The following is a 21,955-nucleotide window of genomic DNA, read 5'->3' on the forward strand; positions in this document are numbered from 1 at the left end:
TATATTCACCGCTAAAATGTTTCAACTTTTGAAAATTTCGGTGGAGGGGGGTCCGGACCCCTGGACCCCCCCCCCCAGTTACGGCTTTGATAATAATAAATAACCACATTATGTTCAACCACTTCGAAACGTTCGGTGAACGGTAAACACGTGTATAAGAATATTGGATAGATATAATTATTACGTGAAATGTAAGTTAACCTGTCTACATTTGTTGTTAAATGTTTATGCGTTACGTACGACCAATCTGCCAGTTGTGTCTGCGCGCGCCTATGGGTTAGGTTAGCCACACGAGCCACCAAAAATCAATAGTCTCCTTGTTTTCCTCCTTATTGCTCAGACTCCATCTTATCATTTTTATCACGGTTCACACGGTGTTAACACAGTGCAGTTTTTATCAACGCACCGGTGTAGACTGCGTACACCGTTCACCGGTTATCTATACCATTATTAGCGGTCAAAACCGTCAGCCGCTCAGCGTTTGTTTGGTGCATTGATTAACTTTGAACAGTCGGTACAGTTCCTCTTGTGGTTGTACGAAATATTTTATTTTCACTCGGAACGTCAACGTTTTTCACGTTCGTAATTTCTCGTGTTTTCCGTGATTTGTTTTCGCTCGTAACCAACGGAAAAACGAAATCGTTTGCGATCCTCAATAGCGTGTCGATTGCACGCTCGTGCAATACGGCTAGGTTAAGTCTGCTTTAATCTGTCGCACGAAATGGATCAGAAAACTCGTACCAATAGTTTCACTACATTCCAGACGCCGACAGCGGTGACCTGTCAAATATTCACAAGCCTAACAACGTCAGCCATTGTTACACCGTCTTCCAGTAACTTCATACAACTGACGTCTAGCAACTTAAGACCTATCACCAATTACACCCTCGTTGCTGGTTCACAAGTACCAATCACACATCAGTATGTGGTCCAATCAACCGCTCGAGCGATCGGGCCCCAGTATGTAAATACTGGCAATGTGAGGCATATTCTATCATCCAGTTCACAGCCAACAAACGTCTCTTACGTGTTACCGTCTGGTGCTCATATTGTCAGAATGAATAATGTTACTACTAATACAATAGCTAGCGAATCACAACAAAACACACAATTCGTTCTTACATCAAGTGCTCATAAAGCAAATCCTAGTATAATTTCTCCTTTAGGACCACAATCTTTAAAAAATCCGATTTCAACTGCTGTAGACAACAATTGTAAGTTTACCCAAATGCATTGTTTTGTTCTGTTATTAATAATTCTTTAGTTGATAATAGGGCATTAATATATTCTTAACTTTTGCATGCATTACTATAGTAAAATAATATTGTGTTATAGTGCCCAGAACTATCGGGATTACCACATCAACAACTCCAATTTTACAAAGATCTGGCATTAATATTCCTAAGTTAAACTCAGCTTATTATAGTCAAGTAAAAGGAAATGAGGCCCCAAAAATTGCCTTGAGACCTAGTAAGTATTTGCTTATAATTAATAAGTTAAGCTGGCAGCTGAATAAACTAATAACAAATTTTAGAGTTAAAAGAACAAAAAGCTGGTACCAGTTTCATATTAGCAACAAATTCAACAAACCGTACTAAAAGTGTTCCTATATCTAGTTTACAAAAGATCAATACAAATTTTATGCAAATACCTTTTATTCAAAAGTCTGGAACTGTACTTTCTACAAATACTATAAGGTCTAATGTTGATAATCAACATCAAAAATCTCAGCACCAATCAGTTCGTTCAGTTATTTTACCATCCAATTTCCGAAATGCTACTGTTACTTCTCAGCAAGGTACGGACTGTAAATTAGTTCTGAACTCTGTCAATATACCAACACAAGTAAGTCAAATCTGAAAAAGTGTTTATAATCAATATATCCAACTTGTATAATATTTTTCTATTCAACCTTAAATATTAAGAATTAAGTGTCTTTATTTATTTAAATAATCAGTTGTATTTACTGTTTAAATGAATAATGATATATATGTATGTATATAAATTAATAAAAATTAAATAATAAAAGTAGCAATAATTTATAAAATAAGGTTTAAAAAATGGTATGTTAGTTATAAAATAAGTAAGTACTATATTAAAATTAATGTATACTCTGGCTGGATCCAAATTATCAGATAGTATATCTTCTAACCTAACCTTCTGGAAAATAATTAAAAATTATAATTTTAAAGGTATTAAATGCAAATGATAATAGACCTTCTACATCAAGTATTCAATCACTCAATACAAATTACATGCAGGTTCCAATATCTCAAAAATCTGGAACTATACTTACTCGTGGTAACTTACAGCCAAATATCGAAAATAATATTCGCATCGGACAACAGCATCCAACTATTCGTTCAGTTATTTTACCAGCAGGCTATCGACCTATGGTGTCATCACAACGAAGAGGAGTGGATTATAGATTTATATTAAAACCAGTAAATAATCAATTACAAATGAGGAAAAAATAATTAATTTATAACAAATGTATTATTAATTAATAAAATGTATTTTGTATGTTAACAGGTGTTAAAAAATATGCCATCCCCTCGATATCCTTTTCCACGAAATTCTTCAGAGCAAAATGCTTCACCTAGACTAACTTCTCAATCCATACACCCGACTCCACGACCAACTCGTTGTCCTTTACCTCGTCCATCAGACCCTAATGTAAAAACTGAAATAATTGCTAGTAACGATATCACACCAATTCCATTAAGAATAAGGACTTCTCAATTAATTATTTCAGAAGATTCTGTACAAACATGTATAGATGAAATAAATAAAAGAAAACGTGTAGCTGATAATCCACCTTTAAGCTTAGATGAACCAGCAATACAACTCGTACAAATTGAAGTTACCTTCAAATTATTTCATTTAATTAGGGTATGAATCAATATTTTAAATAATTGTGTTTATTTGGTTATAATTATATCTGTACATTTAGTCTTAAATATATAATATTACTTCTAAAATTTTGATTTAACAATAAATTACTCAAAATTTCTATTTTGAAATGTCTTACCAGTCAGTATATTTTATAATTGTTTTGGCCATAAATGTTTTTTTCAGGAATGTAAAAAAGCTCAAGTAAAATCCCGTTCAAATATCTTAACTGAAGATTGTGTCAGACAAATATGTACCCAATACTATGATTTGTTTTATGGTAACAAATTATGGCCTTTGTTCTGCTCACATAACGATGAAGAAGATGAAAACAAAACTTGGATGAGAAAACATAACAATGTTAATCTTTTGGGATGGGTAAAACATTCAAAGTTTCAAAAGTTAAGCTATATTAAAAAACGTAAGAGTTACATATTTCCTACATACAATATATTTTTGTTTCTAAAACTAGTTAGTTTTTACATTATTTTTTTAATTTTTAAATACTGTTAAAGTATTTTAGTATTTTTATGAAATTCTACTATTTCACTATTTAATAAACACAATCCAAATTTCACTTTCTGTTTAATCTAATTTATAATATGTGTCTGTTAATTATAACTAATCATATGTATTTAATATTTATTTCATTATCAAAACTTGTATTACCAATCTAATGTATGTATATATATTCAAAATATATTTATCAAACTAAACTGTATAATTTAAATGTATTGTACCTATTTAATCAAATTGTCTACAGTTCATAATTAGTTAGTTTTTAGTTTTAAATCAGATATTAAAATAATTAATTATGCTTTTTAATTTTATAATAAAATTTAACTTATTTTAATATATAATTCTATAAAATCCCTGAAAATATAAAAATTGTAATGGTTGCATTTTATTTTTAAAGGTTTCACAAATGAATTTTTGAACTTTAAATTAAAGTTACCAGACAAACTAAAAACCTCGGAGGTGATGTATGAAAGCATGCCACAACTTCTAATAAACAAATCAGAAACATTTACTAAAAAAGTATTTCAATCTATGAAAAATAATCAAGTTTCACTTAATTCAAGCGCATTACCTAAAGATAAGGATAATGATGAAAAGTCTACGCAGAAAATAAATATGGATTTGGACCTACCCCAAGCAAATCAAATACCATCAATACTATTGCATTCTAATAAATAACTGTTCATATTTATTGTTAACAATTAATTAAGAGGTATTCTTTTGATGATTTGAAACTATAATGACTTATACTTTTTAGTTTAGTTTGATGTATTATTTATAAATAATTTAATAATTGATTTATATTTAAATAATTGTATTCTACCATAGTTTAGTTATCTTATTGCTAAATGTAATATTTATAATGTAGTCTACATCTTTTCTACTTTAAAAATCAAATCACAATGTTACTCCAAAAAATTTGTTTTTTAAAGAGTGAACATTTTTTTAATCCAAAACTATATTCCTATTAATTTTGTAATCAAACATATTTTAAAACGTCTATTTGTCAATTTGATTATAGATAATTGTAAATTATTAAAATAAATATATTTAAATAAGTATTTTATTAAATTTATACAATTTTAATTTATTATTTTATGCATAATTTTATTGTAATTTAATAATAAGAATCTATAATGCGTGATGTAAATTTTATGTTTTTAAATTTCAGTAATTGAATTATCATACTAATAATAATTTATTAATCTATACATAATTTTTATCTTTTGTAAAAATGTTATTTGTCCTTTTGATATATTTTTCATTGTTGACACTTTAAAAATATGTGAATTATATATGTATTTTTTAATTCTTTAAGTACATTCATAGTATTAAAGATTTAATTTAATTTGCAGAGTTTTTGTTCTGTAATTACCAATTTATTCATTAAATAAAAACTATGTTCATTGTAGAACAATTTTACGATAATGTAATATTCATCCTGTTATTTATTAATATTTTACAATTTGTTGAAGTATTTTAATTAATTTTGTATAATTTGTAATAAAATATTTCTAAAACAATATATATAGTATTAATTTCATGATTCATTGAGGATTTTTCTAATTTTTTCATGAATTTTATAAGTATCTAAATGTATTAATATAAAAGTGTATACACTGTGAAATTGTTAATATTCTATTATCTCATTTTTCATGTTACTTATATCATAATCATTGTTTAATTTTAATGTTAACTTATCATTTTACAGGGTGTGTTTTTTATGATAATTATTACAATTATAATTTAATAATAGTTTTGTATGCTATAGATTTAAAGAACTCTTGTTGTTTAAGAATTTTCTATTTTACAGTGTTTTCGTTAATTATCTTAATGCTATAAATAATCATTTATACAATTGATTTGTGTATTATATTTTGTATATTAAGTTATTAGTTCCTAATATATTTATGTGATGTATCATATTTATTTAGTTCATTTATCGATTTTGAAATTTGATAAGTAATTAATTATTTGAAGGTTTATGATCAGTTAGATAAATTAAAATTACTTAAATTTATTTTTAAAACTTATACATTGTTGATGTAAAATATATGGACTTTAATTAAATAAAAAATTAAAATTAAAATTTAGTTGATATTTTTTAATGTCTAATATTTAATGATTTCATAGATTATTTATGTTAAGCTTTTTAAAGACTATGCACTTATTGTACAATTATATAGACTCAAAACAGGTCATATCTTCATGCTTCTCATAGATCTTTAAATAAGTAATCAATAACTAAATCAAATAATCTTTAAATAAAATAAACTTATCATCGTATGTTTCATAAAAATGGCTATGTTATGAATGTACCTATTCTCATAACAATAAATTTTATTTATCATACTTTGTTAAACATTTATCTTTAGATTGTAATTGGCGAACATTTTAATTAAATAAATGGTTACTATAGTCGCCTTTTATGTAAAAAATTTGTAATGTATAAATATAAATTATGAGATCATAATAGTAGTATATACTCAATCTTAAATAACTTTTATTATCAAATTCTTGAATGTAAAAAAAAAAAGTCTCGTTTTATATAGCTAGATTGGTATACTTGCAAAGAATATAATTATTTGTTAAGTGCCTATATATTAATTAATTTACTAATTGTCACTTATAATAACTTCACAGAATCATATTTAAATTATAGACAATAAATAACCTCATAATCCATAACATTTTGCTTCTGTACTATGTAAAACAACAAATGTATAAGTTTTGTCAAATAAAAATTCTATATTGTTAATTAACTGTTATGGGCTACCATATATAAATAGAAACCGTGTGTGATTATGTAACACTATATTATTTGTATTGCGTAAGACAACGTATTGTCATATTTAACTGATTGGTCGTGAGCCGAGTAATAATTGGAAGGTGCGTTAAATGTCAATCTATATTCCTAGAATAGGAACAAGGCCTATCGCTGGATATTGCCAAAACAAGTCCTATGACGTCAATGGAGCAATATAAAAGGATGATGAAAACGAACACAAATCAGATAAGTTCTAGTCTCGGAACTGCAAGCAACTTCACGTCACTCAATAGCAGAATTTTGTTTAACACTGAATTATAAAATAAACGTATTAAATATATTAAAAGTTTAATTCTCATGTCTAATTAATTAAAATTAAACACATCTTCGACTGCTCAGTTTGAAATTGAGCCGGTGGCACGTAACATAACTACCAAATAATATAAAAATAGTATCTATTAATCTATATCATTATATGGAGCTTAAAATGAAAAACCGAAACGCTTATTAAAATTATAATATAGCTAAAACATATCCACCTACTTATTTTTTTTGCTTAAGTATAACTGTTTAGTACTGCGGGTCTACTAAAAAAAAAAAAAAAAAAAATGGTTTTATAATATATAGGTATATTAAGTAATATTATAGATGTGATCAGTGGGCCACTTCCTATTCAAGCTTTCATGTCATTGTTTATTCCTCTATCAATCAAAAACTTTATAAGTGTTATAGTAAATATTGTTAATTATATTTTGATAAAATCGAGGGTTTCCACTATATCGCTCGATTAAACGATGTTTATTTCATCGTAACTTAAAAAATAATATGTTCATTTAAATAATTTTTGTATTAATAGTAAATTCATAATAATTTTAATTTTTTTAATATTTTCCTACGAATTCTTCAGAATGGAGTAATATAAGCCTCTGGCTTTCAAAATCAATGGCGATTTGTTAACAGTGGTGGCGCTATCGGCGGTAAGCAGCCCATCAGAATTGATCAACCTCCAAAAACAGGAGCACAATTTTACAACTATAATGGGTTTTTCAGCTTTGTGTTATTGGCTATTGTTAACAGAAACTACGAATTTATTTAGATAGATGTAGGTAAAAAAGAAACAGTATCTAATGGTGGAGTAATTGAAAGTACATTATTTTTTGACTTTTTACAACAACAAAAAATTAAGCCTCTTCAAAAATAAGGATACTGTATAAAACATGAATTTTGTTTTTCTTGCCGATGAAGCTTTTTCATTAAATGAAAATATTTTAAATATAAAGCAATGTAAGTCTACTTGTCTATATTATTAAAAGTTAAAATGAAAGTATTTTAAGAAATATTAAAAACTATAGTTTATAGGTATACCTAGGTTATAACCCGACGTGGCTTAACAAAACAGAAAAGACAATTGGCATCAAGCAAAACACGGACATCAAACTCGGTGGCGAGAGCGAGTAAAGTAACCGTCGTCGTTAAAACAGTCAGGTCTTAAAATCAATTAAATTTAATATCATTATAAGTACTCGTAAAACATAATACATAAAATACAAATAATGAAGTAGGTAACAGTTGGTACCGTGAGATTAGTAGGGCTACACACTGTATCCCCACAGTATTATTGATTATATTACTTTTATAATACAATGCGTAGTCAGAACTTCTTCGTGGGATGGAGTATTGTTAGTGGTAATATAATAATAAAAGTGACCTGTAATATAGTGTGGAATACATTAAATATTGAATTCGGTACCATTAAAGTCGAACAAATCCGTTATAGCCTATGTGCGTTATTTATCAAAAAAAATATTCGTAGCCAAACTGTTATTAGAGAAATATTGGCAAATATTAATTTAATAACATTCCTAATTTAACAGTAGAATCTTATTAAAACAATCTTCACGCTAATTTTAAAGAACGATTCCAGAATATTTTAAACGAGGAGATTAAACTCAAAATCAAGAATGGATATCAAGAGTTTTTGATGCAAAAGCCAATCATGCAACTATATCCTGTTTTATAGTTGATTGTTCAACGATTTATAAAAACATTAAATTTATCGTATTTGTTCGAATATGGATTTAGTATTGATGCAACACTGCTAATAAAAAGAGAAATCAACTGCATATTATCAAACGCGGTGATTTACGGCTGTTTTTAAGTAAATTCGAGCATGATATTAATAAACTCGTTAATATGCATGAAGTGTATCCTTCACATGCGATACATTTAAAAAAAAAATTAAAATTAAAAGATTTTTTTTATAGCCTATTAAGATAAATATGATTAAGATTATTTTAATTTTAATAAAAATACTTTTTAATATCAATAGTTGTGCGTTTTAACTGATATCATCCAAAAAGGTAATTTAAAATATGTTTGAACTCAGAAATGGGATATTGCATGTTTATATAAAATGTTTGATTTTCAAAGTGAGTGATGGATGAAATTCGTTTGAGAGCATATGATCTATTTTATAAATTAAAATGTTTTTCTTTTTTTTTTTATCGAAGTAGGTACCTCTTTATAAACGTCAGATGAACCACTAAGTGAACTCACTCTAGTTTTTAATTCATAATTTAGCGCTTATTAGCGTATTTTATTTGTATTTTAATTGTAGAGTCTCACTTATTGTAATTATTTTACTAATTATATGTTATAGTAAGAAAGTCGGTCGTTACAAAAGAAAGTTCAATGTATATATAATATAATGTAAAAAACATTTTTTTTTTTTTTAAAGAGATTGCCAAACTCAAATATTTGTCAATTTCATATCCTTACGATAAATGTGTTGACATTCACACAAATCCGTTTTTATAGTATCTAAGATCCCGGGGCCTAATACATATCCGGAAGCTTTAAATACATATATTATATTACAAACATATTTTTTTATATATAAATTATTATTATTAGCTATTTATAAGCTCAATAACTTTTACAGTAAAAAATGAATTATTTTTAAATCTGTTACTTAAAACTTAATTGTTTATTCTAGTTGTAAAAAGTACTGTTAAAAAAGTAATTTAATTTTAATATCGACGTAAACCAATATAAAAATTATTTTCAAATTAATATACTTTGTAGTTAAGAATATATACATATATATATATTTACATAATTAATAAAACAAAAACTAAAATAATTGTAATAAAAAAAAAGTATAGATATGTAAGTAATGGTATAACTAGAACTCTGATTGTTGGTGGGAAAATAATCCAGCGGTCTTACAAAGATCCACCTCCGCTAATACGTAATAAATAATTAAAAACACGTTTAATAAGCAATCATGAATATGCATATTCATGATTGTTTATTATAATTATGGTCGCTTTTTATTACACGTTATTTGTATCTCATTTTTCTGGTTTAAATAATATAAACGAGGTCATTACAAAATTTAAAATATTTTCTTTCTTGTTTTTGTTTCAGTAAACTTATTGATTAAATTTTCGAATTTAACCTATCGAGCTGTTTTTTGTTCGACTAAAAGTATCATAATGTCAGGCCACTTACTCGTATATACTCGGTCTTACTCGTACATACTCGTACGGATCGAGTAATCGATGGTCGCCAATACGATTTTTTAGACTAGAGGTTATACCATTCTAAATATAGAGCGCGTTCCCTTGTTATTTCTCTATTAAAATGATTATTTAAATTCATACCAAATAGCAAACGCCAAACATAAAATAATGTATAAGTGTGTATCAATCATTCTTTTAAATAGTATATTGATTTTATTTTAAAGTTTTTTCATTTTACTAGTAGTTTAATTATTTTCTAAAGATCATTATTATTTTAAACGCTGCAATAATGGTGATCCGTTTTTTCGGATTCTCAACGTTGCTCGATGGGCTCTCTAGACCCTTGACTTAACGGCCGTCGTGCCACCCTACCGGAACGCCACTGCTAGGGCGCAGGGGCAGATCTAGGGAAGGGAGGGGGGTCAGTGGGTCAGCTGACCCAAAATTAATATTTGTTGACAAAATTGACCTCTTGGAAATTTTTTTCTCTTTTTAGACCTTGATTTGGACTCTTGGACAGTTGGCTCATCGGAGTTATTTTAAAAATGAATGCCATGTATATTCAAAATTTAAAATTTTTCAATTCATAATTTATATTTTAAATTATATCGTTTTAGTAGAAAGTTAAGTAAATCATATTTTATTCCGTCCGTTTGTTGCACTGACAAAATAAGATTATATTTATTAATCGTAAATAAATCATTATTTGTGCTATCACTAATTCTAAAATGTAATATAAATATACTTATACACTTTTATGAGCATATTGTGTTTTTATTTTTGCAAGGTATTAATTTTTAATTCAGTTTCATCCCTAATAATTGGCCTCTTGAAATGGCTCGACCCACAGTTCCCCGACTCTGGATCCGCGCCTGCTAGGGCGGGTAAACGATATTGGAGCAGCCGAAAGGCTGTACATCAATCGCGGTACAAACAGTGTTCGTATTGAGGGTGGACGCGGAGGGGGGCGGAGTACCCCAACTAATTTTCAGAAACTTTAACGGCCCCTTACTATTATTATTATATAATTTTAACGTTTAACAAGTTTTGGGGACGCTCTTAAGTAAATAGAGTACCCCCCCCCCCTTATTTAATTTTTCCGAGTCGAGCACCGGGTACGAATGGTTACCGTAACGATCCGTCGTCTACGGAAAACGTACCGCGGCCGAAGTGACAACAATGACGAATGAATCGGCAGACGTTTCGACGGTCGAAAAAAATTGAACAATTATTGTTCTGGAAACGGGCGCGCGCCCAATGATTTATTTACGACTTTCCTCGGTCGCTGCGGGCGCGGAAAAAGTTCTCGGCGTGCTTGGCGGCGGTCCAACGGCAGCGATCGGATTGCGCGTCGCCGTCGCCGATAATAAGCGCAGGTGATGCGCGCACTCGTTTCGCCGTCGCTGCAACGCGCGCAACCGCTGTCGGTAAAAGTGTTGCGGTGGAAAAGGCTTATCCCGACGACGACGACGACGACGACGACGATGGACCGCCGCCGGGGAACGGCGGGAGATCGACCGGACGACAGCGACGCGGAGGACCGCGTCAACCGTTGCGCGACCGCGTACCTGCGCGACGCGGTCGAGCCGTCGGTGTCGGCGGTCGGTTGGACGATCGGCTCCGGGCCCGCGGTGTCGGCTGGCCGGGGCGTCGTGGCCACCAAGGACTACGCCGAGGGTGACGTGATATTGGTCGACGCACCGCTGATCGTCTCGCCCAGAACGTTGACCGGCGTCGCCGAGAGCCCTGTGTGCCCGGTATGCTACGTAGCGCCCGGTCTTGCCGCGACCGGATCGTGCGCCGGCGGGTGCGGACTGCCGGTGTGCAGCGACCGGTGTTCCAACGATCCCGCGCACGCCGACGAGTGCCGCTACGTGCGGCGGCTGCGCCCGAAGACCGACGGATCGCGTTGGTCGGCGGCCGTTTACAACGCGGTAACGGCCATCAGGGGCTTGGCAGTGAACGGAGGAGCGCACAAGTCGTTCCTGGACTTGCTGCAAAAAAAATTCACGGATAAGCCGACGGTCGAGGTGGGTGTGCTGCGCGTCGCACGTACCGCATACAACCGCTTAATATTTTTTTACCATGCGTATTCCCGTGCCGCCCCCTCCTCACGCAAACATAAACTGTCCGTCTGCCTCTATGTGCGTACGAGGTACAAAACTTTATCAGCTAATTTACAAAACATTTCGGTTGTTGAACGTATACACTTGATGCAAAGGGTACGTACTCCCGGTGGCAATTCCTTAACGGCGAAAACGAAAGTTTCGAAGTTTTCCAACGTATTATAATTTTTATCATTTTTCCCTAGTACATAATTGGAATTATGTAACAACAAATTAATTTTATAATGCATTTTTGACCTTTTTAATTTCTTCAGTAGTTTTTTTTTTTTTGCCTTTTTATATCTTATTTTCCCTTTTAGTTCAATTTCCGGTATACTTCTTAATCGAATTCCGTCAAATACAATCTTGAAACACATTTTTTTTTTTTGCAATATACGAGATTTGATTCAATATGTATTATTTCGAAAATACTCGAAGGAACTGAAATGTCCAAAATGTATCTCCAAATAACCTCAGCTTCGATGACAGCTTTTATGCAATATGCTCCATTACATCTATAGATGTTGAAAGGAGTTTTTGTACATAATAATTTGTTGATAAACAATTGACATTTTTATTTATTAAACATACTCGAGCACTTGTTGTCCATTTCAAAAATCGGCCCCAGGATGACATATTCGTTAACCAGCACTGAATAAATTAACGCTCATCTTTCGTAATCGATATAAAGTTTTGAATGAAATGCTTTGTAAATTTTACGTCATAACTCATATAGCAGCACGATTTGATTAAAATCAATATAAATGTATTATAATATCTTGAAAAATAATTGTCTAATGCATTAGTGGCATTTACATATACATAATATGCTCGTCGTGATGAATTGATTGCGGTTTCTATAGTCAAGTGTGGATTGACTAATTTTGCGGTTAGAAAGTATAAAAACAAAAATCCTGTTAGCTACATTTTTGTTATTTTCTAATAGGCAGCAGTATATTTATATTTGTAATAGGTATAGTGAATATTATTATAACTCGCATGTTAACAACAATATTTTTATTTGATTTTAGATTCTGAGTGAATATAAGATTTTACCATGATTCGTGTTTTTCTTTTTTCTATCTATGCGCATAATTTCCATTAGAAATTTTAGAAATTATAATAAAAACAAATTTGAACTTTTTTTATTGTATTATTACTCAAAAAATAATAAACTATTTTCACTAAATGGTAATATGATCTAAATGATCTTGGTAATAAATAAAATACTTGATATAATGTTCAAAATACTCGTATTATGAGTTTTTTTTTTGAACAATTTATAGATACTTGAATATATTTAGATATCCTACCTCCTATCTTTTTTTATATAATGCCATTGACATGGTTTTGGTTGGATAAAAAATTCTTTAAAATTCAATACAATGTTCCTCATATATATTTTTTTCTGGATAATGAAAAAAATTGTGCTTAATGTATGACTGCTTGATTATCATATTTTGACAAAATGACAAGAATCACGAAAATCCGCTATATTTTTGTAGTTAAAAATTCATAAAACATTCAATATTCATACTTAAGACTTGAAAATTAGTTTCAAATTATTTTAAGAGATTTTCTTTGAAGGAAAAAAATTAGTATTACCTTTCATTAGTTTCAAGCTTAATATCAGTATCATTCATCAGTCCTTAGACCGTAGAGTCCTATTCGACCTGGGAGTTTTACCCTTTTTATTTTTTCAAAATTTCTATTTTACTTATTGTTTTCATATTTTTTTCATTTTTATTGCATATTCTTTGGCAAATTATATAATTTGCAATATTTACTATTCATTCATGCTTGAATTATAAGTAATGCATTATTTGATTCATAAACAATAGGACTTAAAAAATTTAAATTTTTTTGAACGTATTTTTAAATAAGAAAATTATACTAGACTTCACGTTAAAATACCTAATTAGATTATGGTCAGATTAATCTTTCTCTTACATCAATACTCTATTAATATAGGTATTTATTTTCATTCTAATACTAATTACTATACTCTTGACTATTTATACTTATTAAAAATATAAATGTGTCATGTACTAACAATTTATATACTTTATAAAAGAAATATCATTGTATAAACATGCAATCGATAAAAATAAGAATACCGACGATTGTGAAAGTTTTTTTATACGGTTCGTTTGAATATATTAGCTTCATCTCGTGTTCTTCAAATTTATAACTACTTGTAAAATCTAACAAAATTAATCTAGCATTTAACGCATAATTACCTCGAATAATGAATCCATGTAAAATTTTACAAGAAATATAAATCTCCTGATTTAATTTCGAAGGCAGATTGCCAGATCATACTATAATTAAATAGCATATTAAAATTATATAATATAAAACAAATAATTTTAAATGTTTTAATAGTTACATACTACTGTAGGATGAGGCATGTATTGGTATGAGGTACCTGTACAGTATTTACTGTAGGTACTTACTACTTCAACATGTCTAAAAAATATATGGCCATACTCGTAATAATATAAAAATCTCTTCTTTTTCTGTATCATTTTGCAAATAAAAAATACGTATAATTATATAAATTTGCTTTTTTTATTTTGTATTTTCAAAGGTAGAAGAGTTAAAAAAAAACATCAGTATGAAACTAGAGGAGGAAGATGAACAAATAATGACAATAACTTGTAAAATTATGGATGCTAACTGTTTTGAAACAATAATAACTCGTAACAATAAATTAATAAGTTTAAAAGGCTTGTATCCCGTGGCATCTTTTATGAATCACTGTTGTGTTCCAAACACGATGCACAATTTTAACGAAAAACTTCAAATGATCGTGAAAGCTTCCTTGCCGATTTACAAAGGACAAGAAATCACTACTACTTATACTCATTTACTTTGGTCTACTTCGTTAAGACAAAATCATTTATTGACGTCAAAACAATTTATTTGTACCTGTTATAGATGTTGCGATGCAGAAGTTAGTACATAATATAGTTGCATTATTCACCTATAATAAAATAAGCCTAATCGGTGTAGGCACTCACTTTGGTTTATATTATTATTCATATATTGTCCTATTGCTTTAGGAATTCGGAACGGAATTAGCTGCTTTAAACTGTACAGTAAAAAATTGTAGCGGTCGCGTTTTGCCTGTCAATCCGTTGAACAAGTTTTCGGTCTGGCAATGCAAAGAGTGCCATAAATTAGTAACCAGTGTCGAAATAACGTCTCTTCTTAAAAAATTATGTCCATTAATGAACAGTATACAACAGTGTCCGAAACGTTTCGAAACAATTTTAAAAACATTTAATATTTATAGAAATAGTACATTTGTTGTCGATTTAAGATTAAAATTTATATGGAAGTCAAAAAACAATAGTAAGATTTGGTTGTTTGTAGATTTAAGGAACATATTTTGTCATTATAATACATCAAACAATTGTATGAATAGATCTAAGCCTTGAAGAATTACTCTACAAGGAAAAATCGTGTGTTGAAGTATTGAATATCGTACAAAAACTTGGATTAGGTCAATGTCGACTGTTGGGTAAATATAAAACTGAATTTTAATAATTTAATATATTTTATTAAAGTGTAAATGAAAAATATGATTTTTATTTAATTTTGTTACAATCATATATTATTATTTAAAAGGTTTAATATCTCTCGAACTTTTGAAAGTAATCGAGGAAAAAATTGATCGTTTTCGTTGGAAAACAAAAACATTAAACGTAAGTATCATGTACCATATACATTTACCTATACATTCATATTTATATGTATGAGAGCATACATATAAATATAGTGCAATTATAATTTAAATAGATACTGTAATTTATAGTCGTAGTTTATGAAGTGTTAAATAAATATAGTGTTTGTAATTTTACACCTATACTTAATTACCTCTTGCGGTATGCATGATTCACTATGAAATAATTACCATTTTATATGATAATTATTATATTAACAATCATACCCTGTACTCGACAGATTCCAATCGGTAGCTGCTATTATATTAGTTTTATTATTATTATACTTGTACATATACATCTCAGGCTTTATTGTAAAGATGTTTTCCAATTGCACAAATAAAATATATGTAATAGAGGGGGTTTCACCCCAAACTCATCACACGTATTTTATTTATTCTGTTGAAGCAGATGATGAATTCAAAGGCGCAAAAGTAGCCAACATCATTTTCTCTAATCAATTATTCAAAAAATTTGACATAATATTTATCATTTATTAATTTTTTTTTATATTTCATCACCCTTTATAACAATAATTACAATTATTAGCAAACGTTTATATTATAATTTGTATATATTTATATTATAAAATATGAATACCAAAATAAAAAATTTTAATTTGTAGAAAATAATTGTTCAAAAATAATTAATGATGGCTCAGGGACAAAATAAGACGGAAAAAAATACCTAACTTTAAGATAGATACAGTACTTTGATGAAAATCTAAGTAGAGATTTGATTGCGAGTGCAAAAACCGATTTTTTTTTTTAAGTTACCTATTTAAGCTGGTCAAAATATTTAGCTCCTTCTATTAAGAACTGAAATGACGCCACTGGACTGACGCAAGAAATGTTATATATGTGAGCGTCGCGCTCACATATTGTATACCAAATTACCAACGACCGTGATGGGTTAAAATAAACAAGTATAACTCGAAGACAAGTGAATAGTGAATTTCAATAAAAAGAATCTAATAAAATATACAAATAAGTAAATTCGATAGGTGCCTACAAATTTTTGTGTTTAAATATTGTTTATTTAATTTATTTTTAATAATACATTTTACATTTTATTTTTCCTAATCCATAATTAGTGTACATACATCTTACAATAAAGTTTGATATATCTCAATAGTATTCAGACTAGTACTACTTCTCAGCATCATAACTTATTGTTTATAAAAATACATTGAATGTATCCATCCACATTTTAACTCGTACTTATAATAAACAATAGTAAATAATCTCAAGATTATGACATTTGATGTACCTACCTATGAACGGTTTTATTTACTTGTATTGTTTTTATAATCATTATTATTGGTATACAATATACAAATTTAAATACACGAGTATACATAAAAATGTAATAATATATGTTTTATTTTTAGATCTTCAAAGAACAAATAAGTAACCTTTATAAGATATCAGTAAGTGTCCTGGATGGAGATGCCAACACAAGTATCACAAAAAAACCATAACTATAAAGTATTTAACTTCGGTGCAAGCCCAAAACATTTTATTTTTGATAAATGAATTAAATGAAATTAAAATTAAAATTGTAAATAACTAACAAATCATGCGAAATATCTAACAATTTAATAGTTTATACTTTTAAATATCTTCGCGTACTAATTGTATAATAGCCATCTTCGAGACTATGGCTCGGTTCAACTAAGTAAATGATCTGTTATAACGCCAGAGTTAAAATATTAACAACAATCTCATGAAAATTACATTGCAGTTTAATTAAGCATCAAATATTCTACATTGAACACTCAATAATTTAAGTTTTTAAAATAATATTTGGTATGTACCATGACAGTATGACACAAGTAGTTACGAGCAGTGGTTGAATTGGGGGGGGGACGCAGAGGGTCTGAGCTACTCTTCATTTTTCTTCATATTATAGCGTACCCCTTAATTTAATTCATCAAGGAACGCAGGGGACGCAGCGTCCTTCAACAATTATATGAATATGAATTTGATTCTAAGAAAAATTAAATAAATATGAAAAAAAATTGGAAACGATTAATATTTTATTTAATTTTTGGTATTAGTTCGTAATCTGTTCATTATTATTAGCACATATGTATATTAGGAACGCAATAATAACATATATAATAATGTTATATAATTTATGTAACACGTTTCAAGTGTTTCCACTGCATATTAATTCGTGGTATAAGCTGCTAAATTGCTAAAAATATAATTATTACGAAAACTTCCCTGGGTGTACCGATATAACGATCCTTAGTAAACCATTGACAATAATAATATATTGACTCCGTATTTTGAGAATCCGTCCGTTGTTTTAGTTATCGACGATTAACAAATGGTGATCGTTTTCAAGGAAAATTAAATATTATTTATATTTTATTTGGAAACGAGGTGCGCCACGAATGAGTAATCGGTATTATGTTAGCTTGTCGCGTACTCGCGTATGTAATTTATAAATTGTAATTTTGTTGAAAATAGTAAACACCTCAACCGCACTCCTACAGTCCTACATGTCACGTCAGCAATAAACAAATAAACATGAATAAACGTCAAAAATTGTCCATATCGGACTTTTTCAATAAAAAGAAAAACAATAACCAAGGTAATTAAAACACTTTAATTTAATAATAAATCATAGACGTGCGCAGATTCCTGTTACCGGTGTACTTTTATTTTTTTTTTTGATAATCCACCCTCATAAATCCCGCCTTAAAAAAAAAAAAAAGTAGAAATAAAATTTATTAGAAAAACTGATGTACAATCTGATTATCAATGAACGTCAGTCCCGGCAATTTTTATTTTTTTGTAATTTGATAAAATTTATAAAAAAAACTTGATTTTCCAAAAAAAGTTATTAGCCCTTTTTACTTAAGTACCTAGTACCTACCTAAAAAAAAAGTTAATAAATACAGTTAAAAGTTCCTTAAATTTTTTTGGTCATACATTTTAAAGTAATACATATACATAACTATGATAAAAATAATTATTATTTAACTCTCAGCAAATCTTAGTCCTAAAAATAATGTGACGGGATGAAATAAATTATTTGACTAATATTAAACTTCAAATATTAAAATTAATATTGACAAAAAAAAATTAATATACTAATTAAAGAGTAACATTTATAATCTATAAATTTAATATTTACTTTTTGTAGGCAACAGTAAAATACATGAATTATTTTAAATTGAAAGGTAATTGATTAATTAATTTTATCATGTGGCTATATATTTACATTTTAGATTTTAAATTTGCTAGACGTGTTGCTGTGTTGATAGAATTAATACAAATAAATACCTTATTAGTATTGTTTATTATTTGTTATAGATATCTGTGTTAATCATTAGATATATTTAATTATTTATATTGTAGATGCATTTAGGTGGTGGGGGGGGACAAAGTCCCCCACGGTTTTTTTTAGATTAATTTGCTTTGGAACGCTAATTGTTCAGCTACATTTAGAGTCCACCTTTATTTTTTTTTTCCAATTCAACCACTGGTTACGAGTATAACCGTTGCTCAAATACTTTTTTGTAATAATGCGTACTGTTGTTGCGTTTTTGGCATTACTATTCCATACCTATTTAAACGATGTAGGTACATCAAAATATTATGTAAGTGCCTATAAGTACAGGTAGCGTATATGGACGTCTACGGCAAATATCGAGTTTTATAAACTTTTCAATTTTTAGAAATAAATAAAGTAATTCAATGAAAGTAATTATATGCATAAAAAAAATGGGTGCCCGCGTATTAACCACGACGTGAGTACCTACATTTAATCTACTATATCGTGCTGTGAACAATACCTCCATTTGATTCGGTCTATATTATATACAAATTCTTTGGCCGTCGAACAGCAGTTAGATAGTCCTTCGGGCCCGAAGTCATAAATGATTAGCATAGTTTTGTCTGATAATAATGAACGATTTCATATATGACTTGATAAGGTAGCAAAATGATAATATATCGGTGGCCTACCTATATCAGAAAGTAATAAAGATTAATAGTGCACCTCACCTACAACTGACTATTGAATAATTCCATAGTATTCCGCTCAATAGCGTACAGCCGAACCCGTAACTTCGCTATTTTCAATAAATCGTGTTAAATTGGTTGTCGCATTGTATGTGATACAAGTTAACTACAGTTCTCAAAACGTTTTCACTTTCATTTCATTGCATCTATTATTGTTATTATTATTGTACAATTGTTCACCTTGAATCGTCGTTAAGAATCCAAAGTTTATAGGATTTAGTAAAATGGAAGTCTGCCCCGACGAAAATGCAAGCAGTACGGTTGCCAGTGAAGATTTATCATGGGCCTTACAGATCGGTGATCTTGACACGGTTAAGGAACAATTACAAAGACTTGCCAGAAAAAATGGGGTAATATTTTATTTTTCCTGTAAGATCTCTAATTGTTAATTACAAAAATAAAATATACAAATTTCACTAGCCACTATGATTTACATTGTCATTTTTTCCAAGATAATTACTTAGTATCTACAGAATAGTAAATCCAATAAAGTAAATAAGTAATTTTTAAAATAATCTATAAGAATAATATAATTAGTTGGACAGTATAAATTTAATAATAATTTTAGTAAAATGTTAAAATCATGATAGGCATTAGTGTTCATAAACTCTATATAACACATTAGATAAGAGAGTAATCACTACAATTTAAATTATATCATTTTTTATTATAAGCATGTGGGGTGTTTGTTTTAGGGTTGGGATATAAACAATGTTTCAAATGGGAGAACAATGTTACATAAAGCATGTGATTATGGTCATTTAGATATTGTTGAATATTTAATTCAAAATGGTGCTGATATAAATGTAAGTATTTACAAACAAATCATTATTTCAATATGATATAAATTTTTTGTGTAAACAAAATAGAAATGTTTATCAAATAACTACTTGTATTATGGTATCTATTGCATGACAATTAGTCATATTATCTCTATAAATGTATAAACAAAAATTCCCTATTTGTTTGAAATTAGTTTTACATTAAACCACTATGTTTTTTTAATATATACAACAATTAATTTAATCTGTTATCTAACTAATAATTTTTCTGTTATTAATTGATTGTATGTAACTTTTAATAAAATATAATAATATTTTATTTTTAATCTTTGTATTTAATTTAAATTTATAATTTCTGTGATTATTAAGCTACATAAAAATAATATTAATATATCCTTAATACAGTGTATATTATGAATGTATTTATGAGTTTTTATATTACATATAAATCTTAAAAAATTTCAAATTTAAATTATACAAATTAATTATTTAACGTTTATTTTGATAAAATATTTAGCAAATGTATTGAATTATGTATTTTTATTATATTATTGTCAGCTATTAATAATTTATAATTTAGTCTTATTTATATGTATCGATAACTGGAACTTTATAGTTGTTATAATCATGCAATCTATGTCATTAATAATCAAAGAGTTATTATTATGATTTTTATTTGTTTATCTAATTTAAACTATAATTTATATGAATCTGTAATATTTTCAGAAGAAAGATAATTTTGGTATTACTCCATTACTATGTGCTCTGTGGGAAAATCATCTTAGAGTAGCCAAATATTTAATTGATAAAGTAAGTAATCATCCCATAAATATTTCTTTGTCAAACAAATTTATTTTTCATAAAATTTGATACTTACAGGGTGCAACAACAACTTTATTAACTCCACAAGGATTAAAGTATTATGAATGTATTGAAGATTCTGAAATGATAAATTTGTTGAAACGACTTGAAACTCAGTAGTTATTTTTTACCTCAATTCAACATCTAATGCATAATTTATTAAAATATATACATACCTTTTTAATGTTATTCACCTATTATTGAGAAAAAAAAACAATAAAACTACTAATTACATTTAAAAATATCTATGTTACTTAGCATAATTATTTAATTATTGTTTATTTATTTATTATTTATTTATGTAATTGCATTTTACTTTTGATTTACTTATTAGTTTTGAAAAATAAGTTAGATATCATAAATATGTAAATGAAATGTTTTTTCACTGGTTAGTGAAATTAGACAATATTTTCAAAAACTTATTCTTATAAGAATTGTTGGAACAGTTTGAAAATAAGTTAATTGATTTATAATTATAACTATTAATACAATAATGTATGTTAGTTAATGATTGATCATTTAATGAAATACAATATTTTTTGTTATGAAGAAAGTTAAAATAGATTTTATAAATATATTGTTAGAGTATTAAGATATAGTTTTTAGAAGTTATTTGCCTGTAAACAAGTTAATATAAACATCATAAACTATGTATTCATTATTCAATTATAATTAATAAATTATCAAATTATTATTGTTATAATCATTGGCATTTATAAATGTTGTGAAAGTACAAAGCA

The 21,955-nt window shown here is 28.4% G+C and overlaps 3 protein-coding genes across 3 annotated transcripts; all 3 read left to right on the top strand.

The window, feature by feature from the left end:
• Positions 1-437: 437 nt before the first annotated feature.
• LOC112682660 lies at positions 438-4,251 on the top strand. Its single transcript, XM_025553336.1, has 7 exons — positions 438-1,214; positions 1,336-1,470; positions 1,535-1,845; positions 2,193-2,444; positions 2,533-2,892; positions 3,079-3,313; positions 3,809-4,251. The coding sequence occupies exons 1-7, from the start codon at positions 722-724 to the stop codon at positions 4,087-4,089; spliced, it is 2,067 nt and encodes a 688-aa protein (XP_025409121.1). The 5' UTR covers positions 438-721; the 3' UTR covers positions 4,090-4,251.
• A 6,855-nt stretch (positions 4,252-11,106) lies between these two features.
• Positions 11,107-17,295, top strand: LOC112682679 (SET domain-containing protein SmydA-8-like). Its single transcript, XM_025553358.1, has 6 exons — positions 11,107-11,732; positions 14,398-14,763; positions 14,873-15,164; positions 15,238-15,333; positions 15,441-15,517; positions 16,926-17,295. Exons 1-6 carry the CDS (start codon positions 11,187-11,189, stop codon positions 17,013-17,015), a joined length of 1,467 nt encoding a protein of 488 aa, XP_025409143.1. The 5' UTR covers positions 11,107-11,186; the 3' UTR covers positions 17,016-17,295.
• Positions 17,296-19,467: 2,172 nt separating this feature from the next.
• On the top strand, positions 19,468-21,436 carry LOC112682676 (myotrophin-like). Its single transcript, XM_025553355.1, has 4 exons — positions 19,468-19,922; positions 20,268-20,378; positions 21,081-21,164; positions 21,234-21,436. The coding sequence occupies exons 1-4, from the start codon at positions 19,797-19,799 to the stop codon at positions 21,333-21,335; spliced, it is 423 nt and encodes a 140-aa protein (XP_025409140.1). The 5' UTR covers positions 19,468-19,796; the 3' UTR covers positions 21,336-21,436.
• The last annotated feature ends 519 nt before the right edge of the window (positions 21,437-21,955 follow it).

Source organism: Sipha flava, unplaced genomic scaffold, assembly GCF_003268045.1.
Source record: "Sipha flava isolate LNK unplaced genomic scaffold, YSA_version1 208_pilon_pilon, whole genome shotgun sequence".
Taxonomy (NCBI): Eukaryota; Metazoa; Arthropoda; class Insecta; order Hemiptera; family Aphididae; genus Sipha; species Sipha flava.